Source organism: Nilaparvata lugens, unplaced genomic scaffold, assembly GCF_014356525.2.
Source record: "Nilaparvata lugens isolate BPH unplaced genomic scaffold, ASM1435652v1 scaffold5351, whole genome shotgun sequence".
Classification (NCBI taxonomy): Eukaryota; Metazoa; Arthropoda; class Insecta; order Hemiptera; family Delphacidae; genus Nilaparvata; species Nilaparvata lugens.
Genome location: NW_024091205.1, coordinates 1 through 16369, shown reverse-complemented (window position 1 = coordinate 16369; position 16369 = coordinate 1). Strand labels below are relative to the sequence as shown.

Below are 16369 nucleotides of genomic sequence, written 5' to 3'. Positions count from 1 at the left end.
AAAGAAGAGAAGACCAATATCAAAGAGAAAAGATAGTGAAAATTCTAGATTGTTGTCAAAATATCACTTATTTATTTTAAAAAATCACAAACATGTTTCAACACCAATGGCGTCATCTTCAGTGTGAGAAATTGAAAACATAAACTTTAAACCTATTCATTGAGGATAGGTATCACAATATCTCACCATCAACAGTATCTGAAGAGAAAAGATAGCATAAGTTGTTAGATCATTGCTATTTTTTCTCTATGCTTATATACAAGGGATGTGCAAGTTGAAATGGAGTTGGAGTTGATGTGTTGTGTTCATTTCACAACTCAAAATATAATAATTTGAAACGAAAGTTTCTTAATTTAAATCGTACAGCTACTTGGCGAGCTTCAATACAGTCATCCAGCTTTCAATTCATCCCAAGAAGTAATATTTCAATATTCAAGATAGACCTAGTAGACTACTTTTCAACATTTTGGATATATTTTTTAATTATTGATGCTGATATAATCCCGACAATCAATATTGTTATGTTTTGTTTCTAGAACGATCAGCTAGAAAGAGTGATTGCCGATTGCAATTGGATGAACAAGCCGAAGTGGTTCAGAAGTTCTCTTCGTATCATGATTCTCAGGTCGAGTAAACCGTTGCAAATAAAACCTTTCGGATTGTACACTCTCAATTTTAACAACATCATGATGGTAAGTTGTCGATCTAGTTAGTTGGACAAATAATTTACTTATTTGTGATCATATAAAAATATGATTGGGATGGAACAACAAGCTTTGTCCGAAAGTAATTGGCCGAGCGAAGTGAGGTCTAAGATTCAAGTCGACGGTTTGGCATTTCTCTTATGTTAATTTTGAATGTTTAAATGTTTGCGCATTTATGGCGAAACGCGGTAATAGATTTTCATTAAATTTGAAAGGTATGTTCCTTTTTAAATTGCGCGTCGACGTATATACAAGGTTTTTGGAAATTTTGCATTTCAAGGAATATAAAAGGAAAAGGAGCCTCCTTCATACGCCAATTACCGTAAAATCAGGGACTATAGAATTATTCATCAGAAATCAGCTGTCTAGTGGACTATAATTCTAACCGTTCAAAAACATCAAACATCTTGAAAATGATCTTTCCATAACGTTAGTAAACAGTTGACTATAATACTACCCGTTCAAAAACATCGAACATCTTGAAAATTGTATCTTTCCATCAACGTTGAAGACAGTTGCAGCCAGACCTGATAACAGCGCTAACACTCACTTCCGGGACGACACAGTCACGGTACGATATAGGACAGAAAGCTCTGTGTTTATGGGATTTTTCTAGACCATTTTTAATGATAAATTATTTATTATATTTTTGAGAAAACATAACAACAGGTCAATGTAACTCACTGAGCGCGAGGTCTACTGTTCACAGAACTACTAGTATATTTTCAATTTGTGATGAAGAAATTACATGGGCCAAAAAATTATCTGATGAGATAAATGAGCCAACGTAGCCTAGTAGAATAGAGAGTTGCAATGTCAGTTGGATATCGCTACACCTTTGTACGATTTCCATTCCATCAGACATTTCTAGTGTCATCCCTCGACTCATAAACCAAGTAAAAGTCGGTTTGTGAGGGCATCATTAGAAATAGGCACAGTTATAATCAGATTAGAAGTGTTGAGAATATTCGTTCGATTATATCATCTTACACTAATCACTAGAATTATTGTTATGTTATATTGATTGATGTTTAAAAGTGTGTTGTAACCTGAATTCGTTATATTGAGCTGTATATATCTGACATGGCCCACTGTACTATTTCAAGTATTTATCGGCTAATAAATATATTTATATTTCTATCGTTGGAAGAAAACCTTACATTGAATCCAGGATGAATTATACTGGACTAGGAAACCAATTTTTATATTCATTCACAATATATTCAGGATTTAGAATCAAAGTCGATTGTAATCAACAAATTACTGATATCTAGTACCACATGTTTTTTTTTTCAATTCATGATATTGTATTTTCACTGTATGCTAATGATAATATTCGAATGGCTTTTGTTGGTGTGTAATTCCTGACGGCAGTTTCACCTCGCCTGAGTGATTGGGTGTTCTGAAAATAGGTGCCCTTAAGTCAGGGCGTGATTCCTATCATTAAAAGAAGAAAGAAGTTCTAATTAAGATAGGTCCGAAAATGCTTGGTTACCAAGTTATACAGAGTGAAAGATTTCGTGTAATTTTCGGTTCCCCTGCCGAAACGAAGCCCTACGGGTATTTGTTTGCTGTTAAATTGATGTAATTTGTTTGATGTAAAAATGACCTAAAAAATTGAATAAACCCGTTTCCAGACCTTTAGCTACAGTAAGTTTCAAGATATGTGATGAAATACGCGAAACTTGTTCCCGAAAAATAGAGTGCTTAACAGATTTTGTCTATTTTTCATGCGTTTTGTATGTAATTAACGATTTTTACTTTCCTTGCCCTATTACCATAGGTAAGGAAAGTATTGCTTTCCAAAAAATTAAGGTACCCCAATTTCAAGTTTTCTATACGTTTCAAGGTCCCCTGAGCCCAAAAACATGATTTTTGGTATTGTTCTGTGGTGTGTATGTGTGTGTATGTGTGTGGGTGTGTGTGTTTGTGGTATGTTTGTGTGTGTATGTGTGTATGTCTGTGAACACGTTAACTCCATTCGTAATTAACCGATTGACTTGAAATTTTAAACTTAAGGTCCTTATACCATGGGGACCCGACAATAAGAAATTCAATAAAATCAATTCAAGATGGCGGAAAAAATGGCGGATAATTACTAAAAAACCATGTTTTTCACGTTTTTCTCGAAAATGGCTCTAACGATTTTCTTCAAATTTATACCATGAATAGCTATTTATAAGCCCTATCAACTGACATGAGTCTCATTTCTGGAAAAATTCCAGGAGCTCCGTAATATTATTGAGAAAATGACGGATAATCACTAAAAAACCATGTTTTTCACGGTTTTCTCGAAAACGACTCTAACGATTTTCTCCAAATTTATACCATGGGTAGCTATTTATAAGCCCTATCAACTGACATGAGTCTCATTTCTGGAAAAATTCCAGGAGCTCCGTAATAATAATAATAATAATTATCATTTAATCGACATCTATGGTTTTATATTAAATTAAGTTTACCTCCCTCATTCCTTTCAAACATTGTAAGATTTATCATTTAATCGATATCTAGGGATTTATATTAAGTTTTAAAGTGGAAGCGTCTTACTGATCAGTCGATTTTATAAGGGCATCTATGTGTTCAGCATAAAATGTGAATAAAATTTGATTGAAATTCAATATTGAAATGATACATCGAATCATGGATGTTGAGTCCAAAAATGGAATTTTCAATACTTGGTCGTTTTTTCAAGAATTAATTTACTTAAAACTAGGAAAATTGCTAGCATAGAAGAAATCAGTAAGAGAAAACAGTGTGTAGAGCAGTTTTTATATCAACTCTAGATATAATTCAATATTTTCACAGAGATCAGTAAGATATTTTTGAAATATCAATTCAACTAAATGTTGAGCTACCATAAAACGGGGTTACTTAAGCCTACAGGGTAACAAAAGCCATTTTGCAAGGTAAATTTCAAGAGCCCATGTTGGTAACACTGATTTGAGAAATCCTGGATGTTTATAGATCTATGAGTTGGAAATTGTACAAACTTCAAGCTGATGCAAGAAAAAAATTACTGAGATTTGAAGGTAAGCATTAAAAAATTTTATCATTTGGAGGAAATTTGTACCAAATTCTATACCCATCATAACTTTATTAGTCCATCCCAGTCTGTTCTCTTTCAAGTTTAGTAACTATTTCGAAACATAACCTCAATTGCCTGTCTAGATGATGCATCAGTTAGTTCTCCAATTTTGAGGTTATTTTTTTCCTGATGCTTCTCTTTTCTCAGCTGGTCTGTCTACGGGGTAACAAAAGCCAGTTTTGTCTATGGGGTAACAAAAGCCACAAGAAAAACTGGCTTTTGTTACCCCGTAATGAAATAACATACTATATGAAAGTTCATTACTTACTGTAATTACTTAAAGCTATTGTTTTCTTTGTTTTAGACCACAACATGCCACGAACCTACCAGCGACCTGTTGGAGCTCGAAAGTATAAGGACTATTCAGATGAAAAACTATCTTCAGCAGTGAAGGCAGTAAAGGATGATGGACTTTCTTTAAGGAAAGCTGCTGAAAAGTTTGGCTTTTCACGATGTGCTCTTACAGCAGCTATGAAAGGGAAACCCAATAAGGTAGGAAGACCTTGTATTCTAAATCCTATTGAAGAAAACCAGCTGGTAGAATGCATATCTTTGGCGGGAACATGGGGATTCCCACTAACAACGTTCGATATTCGACTGATTGTGAAAGGATTTCTTGATAGAAGTGGGAGAACAGAAAAAAGGTTTAAAAACAATATGCCTGGTATTGATTTTGTGGATTCATTCATGAAAAGACATGGCAAAGAACTCTCCAATAGGCTTTGCCAAAATGTGAAAAGGAATAGAGCTGCTGTAAATGAGGAAGTTCTCAATAGTTATTTCGATGATCTCACAATATCACTTGAAGGCGTTGAACCAAGTATGATTGTTAACTATGACGAGACAAATTTAACGGATGATCCAGGGAGGAAAAAAGTAATAGTAAGAAGAGGTTCACGTCATCCTCAGCGAATTATTGATACTTCAAAAGCAAGTACTTCTGTTATGTTTGCAGGGAGTGCAGATGGGAAGCTTCTTCCACCATACATCACATACAAGGCATTGAATCTCTATGACTCATAGACTGAGAATGGTCCTAAGGGAGCTGTTTACAACAGATCAAAAAGTGGATGGTTTACCCTTGAAATATTTGAAGACTGGTTCCGGAAAATTGCAGTTCCATATTTCAAGAGCTTCGAAAAGGATGCAGTGAAAGTGATAATAGGGAACAACTTAGCAAGTCATATTTCAATTGACATTATTAACGAATGCAAGTGTAACAATATAAAGTTTGTGCTCCTGCCACCGAACAGTACACATTACACCCAACCTCTTGATGTAGCTTGAATTTTAAAAGTGGCCTAAGTAACCCCGTTTTACGGTAATAGATAATAGAGATTTAAGGCAATATGACCCCGCAGCAGTCTTCGGGGTGATTTACAGCATTTAATTGGGATTTTCATTTAAAAATAATTAATAAATAATAATTTAAGAGTTTTTCTATGGAATGTAACTTTCAGAATCTTATAAAGAATATTAAATATTTTATAATTGATTACTTTTAGAAATAATTAATTTGTATAATATCAATACTCATACTGATTCATAAATTTGCGTGATACTTCAATGGGATACGATACGATCTCACAATAACTTAATTTGGAATGATTTCCATTTACTTGGTCGTTTTCTCAAGAATTAATTACTGAAAAAAATTTACTAATATAGCACAATAAATGTTATTCTTCTGCTTAATACAGTACCTAATGATTGAGCTGTACTACGATCCGCATTGTAGCATGTATTTACAATAATGATGGTAACATACTTTCAGTATCTTTTTCATAATTACGAAAACCAATGCGGTCAAGCGTTGAAAGGCCTCAATATTGTTCTTTCAATGAGAATAACTTATTATACTGTCAAGGTAAAAAGTCCAAGCTATTTTTCGCCTTTTCCAACTGATGTAGAAAGCTGTAGAACTGGGATAAGCTCATTTCCATGTGTACAACTCTTTGACTTCCATCTTCCGATTCGACATTCAGTTTGAGGTAGAAGAAGGTCTTACCAACTTGCTCTTTGTTACTGCATGCTGCAGTCACTGTAAAATGAAATTCATGGAACAATACTGAGGATGTAAAGTGTTCTATTGAATGAAAAAGACTAAGAAATTGTCAAAAAACCACTGATTTATTGATAATTAGAAAGACCGGTTTCGGTTATTACACCATTGTCAATCTCTGATAAACTCACTTTCTAATTATCAATAAATCAGTGGTTTTTTGACAATTTCTTAGTCTTTTTCATTCAATATGAATAATTACCACAATATCAACTTCTCAACTACACAAAAAGTAAAGTGTTTTAGATAGAAAATGATCTTTGAATAAGATCAAATTATTACATTTATGAACCGATATTGAGGATTTTAGATAAAAATTGATCTTTGAATTAATTACTGTACTGATGGAAGATTGAATTACCTTTCGGTCTTATCAAGCAAAAATTATAGTGAGCCCATACTTGATTGAGGACATTAAGGACAACTCTACTTTTCAAAAAAGGTGATCCTAATGAATTAGCAATTTCAGGCCAATTTTAAAAATTCAGATATTTGGCAACCTCATGGAATCAGTGATATTTGTTCAGCTGTCAGGGTATTTTGAGAGTGATGCCATCTTCCAACCTCACCAGAATGAGCTCCGTCAGGGGAGATTAACCACAGGAGCAGTGAGTTATCTAGTGGAGTCAGTACTTGGAGCAATGTAAAACAAGCAGTCATTCTTCATTTATTTTTTCGATTTCACCAAAGCTTTAGACTGTGTCTCGCTTGACATACTTCTGGTTGAGATGGAGAGGTATGGGATATATGGAGTTCCCCCTGAGAACCATGAAGGATTACCTCTCCAATAGAGGGCAGGTAACATCAGTGAATGGTGAGGAATCACATTCCAAAAAGGTGATCTATGGAGTGCCACAAGGATTGATTCTTGGTCCTCTGCTGATCCTTGTATTCATCAATAACTTCAGTGTGCATGGGAGGATCTTATTGTTTGCTGATGACTGGCCAAGGATCAGTAAACCCAACTGCTGTTGCCCAGTCAAATCTACTTGTACAGGAGGCTAGCTAGTGGTTTGAATCAAATATACTGTGCTTGAATGAGGGGAAAATACAGAACCTGGGGTGCACGTAAGGCTGTGCAAAGGATAAAAATAAACACTCTGTTAGTAATAATTTTCAAAGTTTTTCGATTTGTATATCATCAAGCTATCAAGATAAAAAATTTTTCTCAGGAAAACATTTTTCTCCGATCATTACTTTTTGAGATATGAGCGCCTAGTGTTTAAATTTTTGGGACAGAACATTTCGAATTCGGTAAGAGATAAATCCATGAGATTTAGAGGATTGATTCTTCATGGTATTGTTGATCTATTTGAACAAAGTTTTTTGAAAATATCAATTTTTAATAGAGTTATTCAATTTACCAAAAATGACCAAGAATAACTCAACAAAAAGTTATTTTTGGTCATTTTTAGTAAATTGGATAACTTTTTCAAAAATTGATATTTTCAGAAAATTTTTGTTTTACTAGATCAAAAATACCATGAAGAATCAATTTTCTAAATCACATGGATTTATCTCTAACCGAATTTAAAATGTTCTGTCCCAAAAATTTAAACTTTAAGCGCTCATATCTCAAAAAGTAATGATCGGGAAAAAAACGTTTCCCTGAGAATACATTTTTATTTTGATAGCTTGATGATATACAAATCGAAGAACTTCAAAAAATATCACCAGTTGAAAGTTTATTTTTAGCCTTTGCACAGCCTTAAGGCGTAGTCGGCGGGATCGTGTTGAGACAGAGGTTAAACTCTTTCGTGATGGACCCTGCTCTATCAAGAAAGCATCATATTGGCATGTTGTGTAATTGACTGGCCATGGTGACATTTTTGATGCGGAAGCTGAAGCGACCGCCTGCCAACTACTTGATTTCAGCCTACCATGGGCTGTTCCACAGTCATATAAGCTATGGAATAGTACTATGGACCATGCAAGGAGCAGTGAAAGGATTCTCCTTTCAAAGAAGAAAGTTCTCCGTGTCATCACGACATCGCATTCCTGGACCACTTCCGACCAACTTTGAGAGTACTGACAGTCTACAGTCAGTACATGTATAGCTCGCTGATTCTCTCATGGAGTGAGATTTACACTTTCCAGGAGAGGGGCCAGCTGCACCATCGCAATACCAGGAGACGAGGCAACATCGACCTGCCGTACTCCTAACTGTTGAAAACACATGAATGCTACAACTTCTAGAGCTTTTAAACAGACTGCCGCTTTATGTTCGTGAGTTGGAGTACAGGAAGTTTTGTGAGCTGTTACATGAGAAACTTCTCAACTACCCTCTATACTTGCAGAGATAGGATGTAATCAGTGGACTTGTGGAACAGTTTGACTCTTTCTTAGTTTAGAGTGGTAGTCACACTTTGATGAAGTCCGACTGGCGACTGCCGGTATTGGACGGAATATAACAAACTACTGTAGGCCTACGTGTATAAAATAATCTGTCAACACTTAGTGTTTATAAACAAGATGTATGGTACTACCATAAACAGATATAGCGCAAATTAAAATAACGGATAACTCAAGTAATAAACTACCGTACAACACAAGCCTTACTTCAAGTTCTAGTTGGCAGCAACCAAGATAAACTAGTTATTCCATTTTGAATTTAAAAAAGATGTTTTGTGATCTTTTTGAACACGAAATTCCGAGATTTTTAAACGTCCCAATAATAATTTCTGGGACACCAGGTATTTTGATGAAAAACGGGATAATCGTGGTATTCCGGGACGCCTGGTAACCCTAGGTCTTTTGGACAGATAGAGGATAATTATAAACCTATTATTATTCTGTCTGCCAATGTACAAACATAATGTTAAAACTGTATAAATAAGCTGTATTTCTAATCAACGGTTTAAGAGGACCGTCAAGGCGTTGACGGTATAGTTTATGAATAGCATTTTTAACAACGTCTGGAGAATTCGATGTTGTTGACTAATATTCTTTTAGAATAAAGAAATCGGGGCAAGTTATAATAGCTTTAGACCTGCTTGACAAGAGAGGGGTGATTGTGGTTTCACAAAATTTTTACGCATGTAAAATTTTAAAGCAAAGTTTGAATTGATTCAACATTAAACAACTTTTAAAAAATAAGTAAAGTTACTAACCTCCAAATTGCCAATCCATATCTTTGACTATTTCTGGCATTTCAATATTTCTGTGGACCAGTAAATTGAATTAGAAAATAATAACTAGATGATAAAATAAGTGATAAATTTATTTTAATTGAATAATTTTGGAAGTGTTTTAAACAATTAACTGTAGTTTGTTATTACAAATGATCATTTTTTGTTGTTGTTAACATAACCTAAAATGAAACGAGCTTCCCCCCACCATCGCTACTTGTGACAACGCTCTCCAACAAGAAAATCGAATCATAATGCGCCTGTGATAATATTCTTCAACGCTCCACGTGGGCTTCTTGTCAACTAACATAGGTACATGTAAAAAATCTTGTCTATGACAGATTCATAATATTATGAATCTTAGACAATACTATTGTCTATTTATTAATTTATTCATAAAATTAAGAATAAAATATCGTGATTCTGAATTCTAGAATAAAATAAATGTTGTAGGAATCTCGAGTACGGGGTACTTTCATTACATTATAATAATCATTAAACACGACAGTTAGGAGTATATTGTTTGTGAAATTTATTTGAACATCATGATAAAAATTATCACATAATAATGTATCATTTCATAAGATCACTCTCAGATACTCTCCAGTATTGTTTTGGATGAGTGTATGTGAGAGCCGGCGTAAGGGATGCGCCCTAAATCCGCCCTCTTGGGATTTAAACGAAGGCAACAATTCAGCTACTAATTTGTGAGTAGGCTACTTGACTTCTACCGATTGATATGGAGATTTGGATAGACTAAATATTAATAATAATAAATATTAAAATAGACTAAATAATTAATGCTAATCCTGATGAATTTTTGGAAAAAATAGGAAGTCATTTTAACAGTTCACATTAATAAAAAGTCTGCTGCTTGTATTTTTCTAATTTTCATTAATTCATTAGTTGAATATTCCTTACAAAAATGAAAATTCCGCTAATGAAAAAGATTTTAATGAATGCAATATAATATAGTGAAGTCCACGTTATAATGACAGTATTTGATCAACTTTAGTTTTGCTATCCTTGTCTATCATTCGACAAAGCCGGTGGTACTATCCTTTTCTAGGTCCTCAACGATGCCAAATATGTTTTTGACAATGTAGAAATATAATTAATTAATGCAGAGAATCGGCATTGCTATTCTTCTATCTTTATCCACTGCCATTATAACGTGGACCTCACTATAGGTACATGTCAAAAAATCTTGTCTATTTATGACAGATTCATGATTATTGTCTATCTATTGAATTTATTTATAAAATTAACAATAAGATATCGTGATTCTGAATTCTAAAGTATAATAATGTTGTAGGAATCTTGATTACGGGGTACTTTTGTTACATTATAATTAATTATTAAACATGACAGTTAGAAGTACTATATACTGTTTGTAAAATTTATTTGAACATCAGGATAACAATTATCACATAATAATTTATCATTTCATGAAATCACATTCAATCCAATCCTGGATACTCTCTAGTATTGTATTGGATGAGTGTATATGAGGGCCGGCGTAAGGGCTGCGCCCTAAATCCGCCCTCTTGGGATTTAAACGAAGGCAACAATTCGGCTACTAATGTATAAGTACTTGACTATTACCGATTGAGGTGGAGATTTGGATAGACTAAATATTAATATAGACTAATAATTTATGCTAATCCTGATGAAATTTTGAAATAAATAGAAAGTAATTTTAACAGTTCACATCAATAAAAATCCAGCTTGTATTTTCCTAATTTTTATTACCAATTCATTGGTTGAACATTCCTTACAAAAATGAAAATTCTGCTAAAGTTTGTGATGAATGCAATTTAATAGAATATTGTTATTTCCACATAATATATGCCAATTGTCATAATACATGTTTGATAATGTAATTGAGCAGAATAAATATAAAATGTGAGATTGACAATATATATTTAATTCATACCCTAATATGGAAAGATTCACAATACTCATTTCAAGTGTAAAAGTAAAATATTGAAATTCTTTTTAACCAGTTTCAATGCAAGATGAACTGAAGTTTCAACTTTATCTCAATCAGTTTAGAATTGAGTCAATCAGACTTTTCCAATTGAACTTCAATAAGAAAACATCCTACCAACTTAGTAGAAGCTATTACTACTTGAAAGTCATTAGTAAAGTTTGTCGATCTATTCTACTGTTGAAAAGCTGAGTAGGGTAAAGTTGAAATCAAAATACTGCAACAGTGAGATTCACTCTATACTGTCAGCATTCCTCATAAACAACACCAAGGCATCCTATCTAAACAATACTGACAGATTTATGTGAATCGCACCATAGCATTCATTATACAGTCATCAATCCTCATAAATAGCACCAAGGAAACTTATTCAAACAATACTGACCGATTAATAAGGATCGCACCGTAGATGAACCAGTAGTATATAGTGCGGTCCAAGTTATAATGACAGTATTTGATTAATTTTGGTTTTGCTAACCTTGTCTATCATTTGACAAAGCCGGTGGTACTATCCTTTTCTAGGTCCACAACGATGACAATTATGTTTTTGACGGTGTAGAAATATAATTAATTAATGCAGAGAATTGGCATCGCTATTCTTCTATCTTTATCCACTGCCATTATAACGTGGACCACACTATAGAGACGAAAAACAATTCAATAGTTGAGTGTGTTAAAATTGTAAGCGCCATTCCAGGTAAATCACTTGTTAATGTGAAATTAAAAGATATTGTCAATTCCACATAATTTATTTCAGTCCAAACTAGTTTCGATGCACTTGGCATCGACATCAGTGGTAGACTCTAGGATGATGTCAAGTGTTTCGAAACTAGTTTGGACTCAAATAAATTATGTGGAATTGAAAATATCTTTCCATTTCACCTTAATATGGGGGAAATTACACAGCATCTCTGTGATAAGTGTTAAATCACTTGCTCGTAACAAGCAAATCACTTGTAAACTTGTAGAGATTCATTGTAACTACAAGTTTACAATTCTGATTTTGTGAAACGCTTGTAATCAGCTGTTCTCCAAAACCATGGTTGGCAACAAGACTTGACATGGTTGGCAAAATATAATGCGCCTATTCCTACCTTAGACTCATTCTCGCACACAGGCATCCAGTGATGCCTCTGCAAGAGTAAACATTTCTTAACATATATTTGTGTACCTGCTGTCATTTCTGTGGTGCTGAGAATGTATTGTAAAGTGTATTCTTATTACTTTCCATGATCAATTATCATAGGTAAGGAAAGTATTGCTTTCCGGAAAAAATTAAGGCACCCCAATTTCTAAATTTCTAAACGTTTGAAGGTACCCTGAGTCTAAAAAACTGGATTTTGGGTAATGGTCTGTATGAGTGTATGTGCGTCTGTGTACACGATATCTCATCTCCTAATTAACGGAATGACTTGAAATTCAGAACTCAAGGTCCTTACACTCTAAGGATCCGACACGAACAATTTCGATCAAATGCAATTCAAGATGGCGGCTAAAATGTTGTCAAAAACAGGGTTTTTTGCAATTTTCTCGAAAACGGCTCCAACGATTTTGATCAAATTTATACCTAATATCTTTATATTGATAAGCTCTATCAACTGCCACTAGTCCCATATCTGTAAAAATTTTAGGAGCTCCACCCCATCTATGCAAAGTTTGATTTCAAATTCCCAATTATCAGACTTCAGATACAATTTAAACAAAAAAATTCAAGTGGAAAAGATTAAGTAAGAAAATCTCTACAATTAATGTTCAGTAACATTTTCAACTAAAATTGAAAATAAGCTCGAAATTCGAGAAAATGTGATTATTCAATTGCAAACTGTTGGCAACTGTTGATTCTATTAAATCATTCACTATGAAGAGATAGCAGACCTAGTATGTCTCCAGCGTTATTGTCCTGTCACCAGCTGGCTCAGATCTTTGTTTATAAGTAGACTTGAGATGCGCGTGGACACTATAGCGTCAGGTGATAACGGCAAGGAAAGTTGTGTGAGTGCGCTGCACCAGATTTTTCCGGTATGCAATCCACAAGTTGACATGTTTTGATGCGAACAAACGAGCACACGACCAAACACAACCCTACTCTCTCTTATTATATAGAAGATTATCCAATTTAAATAAAAAATGTTTACCGAACAGACTAATGCTCGCTAATGCTCCTTCCATGTTAGTCGGGAGTTGGGACTTGGGAGAAGAGAAGATTAGAGAATTACATTGATTGAAGTATGGAATCATCGTGTAAGAAGGTACTCTAAATCACAATGATCCTCCAAAAAAATAATACAGGTAATTAAATTGTACTTAGACTTAGTTAGTAGTAACTATTAACGGTTTAGTGTCCAAACATTTGCACAGAACTCTGGCGAGAGGCAGCACCTATGAAGTCAGTTAAAGTGATATATTCTGTATCAATATTGCATTGAAATTTATTTTGTAAGCTCTCCACGCAACAAAGAAGGTTTCTCGATAGTAAAATTTTCAAAACTCATCTTCAAATTTGATGAAAAAGAGTGATCAAAGTTGTAGTAACGAAAAATCGAGTAGAGAAAAGCTTAATGTAGTTGTAGAGTGTGACGCTAGACGGCGCTGGCAGCAAACATGATACAAACCACCGTGATACTGTATCATTCGACATGCAACAGAATGGGTGGGTATAAACTGTTCGACTGGAGAGCTGGTCGACAGTCAAAAATGTAAACAAAAAAAAACTTGAGTGGAACGATAGGATCGTTCCACGTTTCCACTCTGTAAAAGCTTTACCACAGTGGCTTTACACTTCACGGTTTAAAGGTTATGTTACTGTTTATTGCTTACATGCTTAATCAAAGGTAACTGATTTAAAACTTAACATACTTATATGAAAATAATTTAAAACAATATATATTTAATACGTTACGTAGAGCTAGCTAAAAGAAAAGTTTGAATCATTTTCACATTTATTTGTATTAATGTATAAAATAAATTATGTAGAAGATTAATTAGATAGGCTGTATGTATTGTAGCTACAATAATAAAGTAGATTCTTTGTTAGTAGTACAGCAACTTAAAATAATTTATTATGAATTAAAAATGTAGGCCCATTATGGAAACTAATCACCGGTTTCACTTTGTTAAAACATTATTATTCTAGTACATTCTTATCAGTAATAATTGCATTGCTTATCTTGTTATAAACTTCACAAAATTTCAATTAGATGTACTTTGTGTAATTTTTGAAATGCAATAATGCACTTCAAAACGCTGTTTTTAGCCTTATCTTTGGCGTAATTTTAATAGGCAATGTTAGCGGTATTTGGAAACATTGCATTATTAAAAAAAAACTGGAAGAATAGGTAAAGAATGAAATCGGGTAATAGCAATATTCTATTTTTACTAAAATGATTATTACAGACAGATGATTTGTTACAATGTTATTTTTCTCATATTTGTTTGATAAATTTTATATTAATAATCTCTAATTAATGTTAGTTGCACAGAAGCCGGCTAAATTTTAACCGTGATTAATTTCACGAGAACCAATCAGAAAAGGCATTTTTTATAAGACGGTTTGTCTGATAGGCTCTCCTGGAATTAATCATGATTAAAATTTAACCGGCTTTTGGCACTTATTCATGATTTAACAATGAAACAGACAATCCTTTTTCATGTATTGTTGTGATTGAATGGAATTCAGTTTACTCAGTGGATAAGTTATTATTTAAATGTATTTTATATTGTATTAATTCAACATTGTGTTTGTAAAAGCTCTTGATTTAATAAAAGCATTATTATTGTTATAGTGTACAAGAATTCCTTTCAAACCTAAACTAGGTTGAACTACTTAGTGTTAGAATTATTATGTAATAACATGACTTGTCTTATACTCCATGACTGGAGTCTTTAGGACGTAATCCTAAAAAAAAAAAAAAAAAAAAAGTTATTAAATGGTTATTTTTTATCACGGCTAACGGCTAAGTATTAGCTAAAATCTGGTTGAATTGATTATAAATGTGTAGGTATTACCAGACTTGTAATAATCTATACCTTTTTAAATTTCAAGAAAGTATCAATTGTAATAATTGAGAATAGACATTTGTATTTTAGAAGTTATCACATCATATTGATCATGTAATATTAAGAATAGTAAATTGTATTTGAGAAAGTATGAATTCAATTTGAGATGAGGTAATAAGATTTGTTAGTCAGAAGTTTTTGTTTTAATTAAGAAATCTGATTTGAAATCCAGTTGATCTTTTTCATGAATTAAAATTCATGCAAAGAATGCAAGTATGGAATATGACGTTGGACAAGTGGATTATTTTCTAATCTTCAATTAACAACTTCCCAAGTAACTTACATCTTACTATTTCTCAATTACAATTCACAATTCCTAATTACAATTGACAGCTTCCCAAATAAAATTCAAAATTTGTAAAAATATTCATTTTCAAAAGGGTAAAAATATTATATTCAAAGTTAAATATACCGTATCTCTACCAATAAGAGTCAATCATAGGTACGGTATTGGAAACTATGAGCCGAATCTGCAATAACTGGATCTGAATAAACTACTTGACTTGCCAGATTAGACATCCTATGTGTAATGAAAGTTTCATCCTAAATGAAAGACAACTCCATAATTCATATCAGAAATATTCTTAGTAATATTTAAGACAGTTTTGCTACTATTTGGTGGTATCCGTTGGAAGGCTTTTCAGTGGCTAGCTAAAGCTGCATCTACACCAAAGTTATTAACAAAATGTTTATTTTTCCTTCCTCATAGATTCTATTAGATTGAACATACTGTAGCTTATCATACAAATGATGTGCCTATGTGTTTGTCAAGATCCGTTTAATCTAATAGAATCTATAAGGACGGAAAAATAAACATTTTGTTAATAACTTTGGTATAAACGCAGCTTTAGAAGACCGACCGAGGTGATTATTGATAAACAAGTCATACGGTGATCAAACTAGAAAGATTTCTAGGCCTTTGAAGCACTTGACGAGCCAATCCTGTTAATTATCAATCAATAATATTGATTATTTATTATTTTACAAAGGCGACTTTGTAGAAGTATTGTAAGCCTAGGTGATGATGATGGGATGAATGATAATACAATGAAGGTGGAGTTATGAATGAATAAAAATGATAGGTTATGCTATCCTCTTGAATTGATTTGAGTTATTTTTTCAATCCAGAAATAAAACTAAAAATTTTTATTTGATTAAAAACCGAATATAATAGAATGATGACATTCAATAAACTCTCAAAACTTGAAGATATTGAGTTATTAAGAAAAAATTTGAACCAGAAATAAACCACAAACTAATTATGACATTTTTCAAATCGGGCAACTTGAAAAACTTTTGTATTTCAGAAGAATACGAGTTTTTTTAACCCTGGAACCCTAC

General features: G+C 33.1%; 1 protein-coding gene across 1 annotated transcript; it reads right to left on the bottom strand.

Annotated features, from left to right (window-relative positions):
* Window positions 1-5564: 5564 nt before the first annotated feature.
* Window positions 5565-9188, bottom strand: LOC111049784 (COMM domain-containing protein 7-like). The gene is made up of 2 exons (XM_022335948.2): window positions 8965-9188; window positions 5565-5833 (listed from the first exon to the last, which is right to left on the bottom strand). The coding sequence occupies exons 1-2, from the start codon at window positions 9002-9004 to the stop codon at window positions 5655-5657; spliced, it is 219 nt and encodes a 72-aa protein (XP_022191640.1). The 5' UTR covers window positions 9005-9188; the 3' UTR covers window positions 5565-5654.
* Window positions 9189-16369: the final 7181 nt, after the last annotated feature.

Coding starts and splice junctions, on each gene's coding strand:
- LOC111049784 (XM_022335948.2), bottom strand. CDS start 9,004: ATGCCAGAAATAGTCAAAGATATGGATTGGCAATTTGGAG. Junction 5,834..8,964: donor TATGGATTGGCAATTTGGAG/GTTAGTAACTTT, acceptor TTCATTTTACAG/TGACTGCAGCATGCAGTAAC.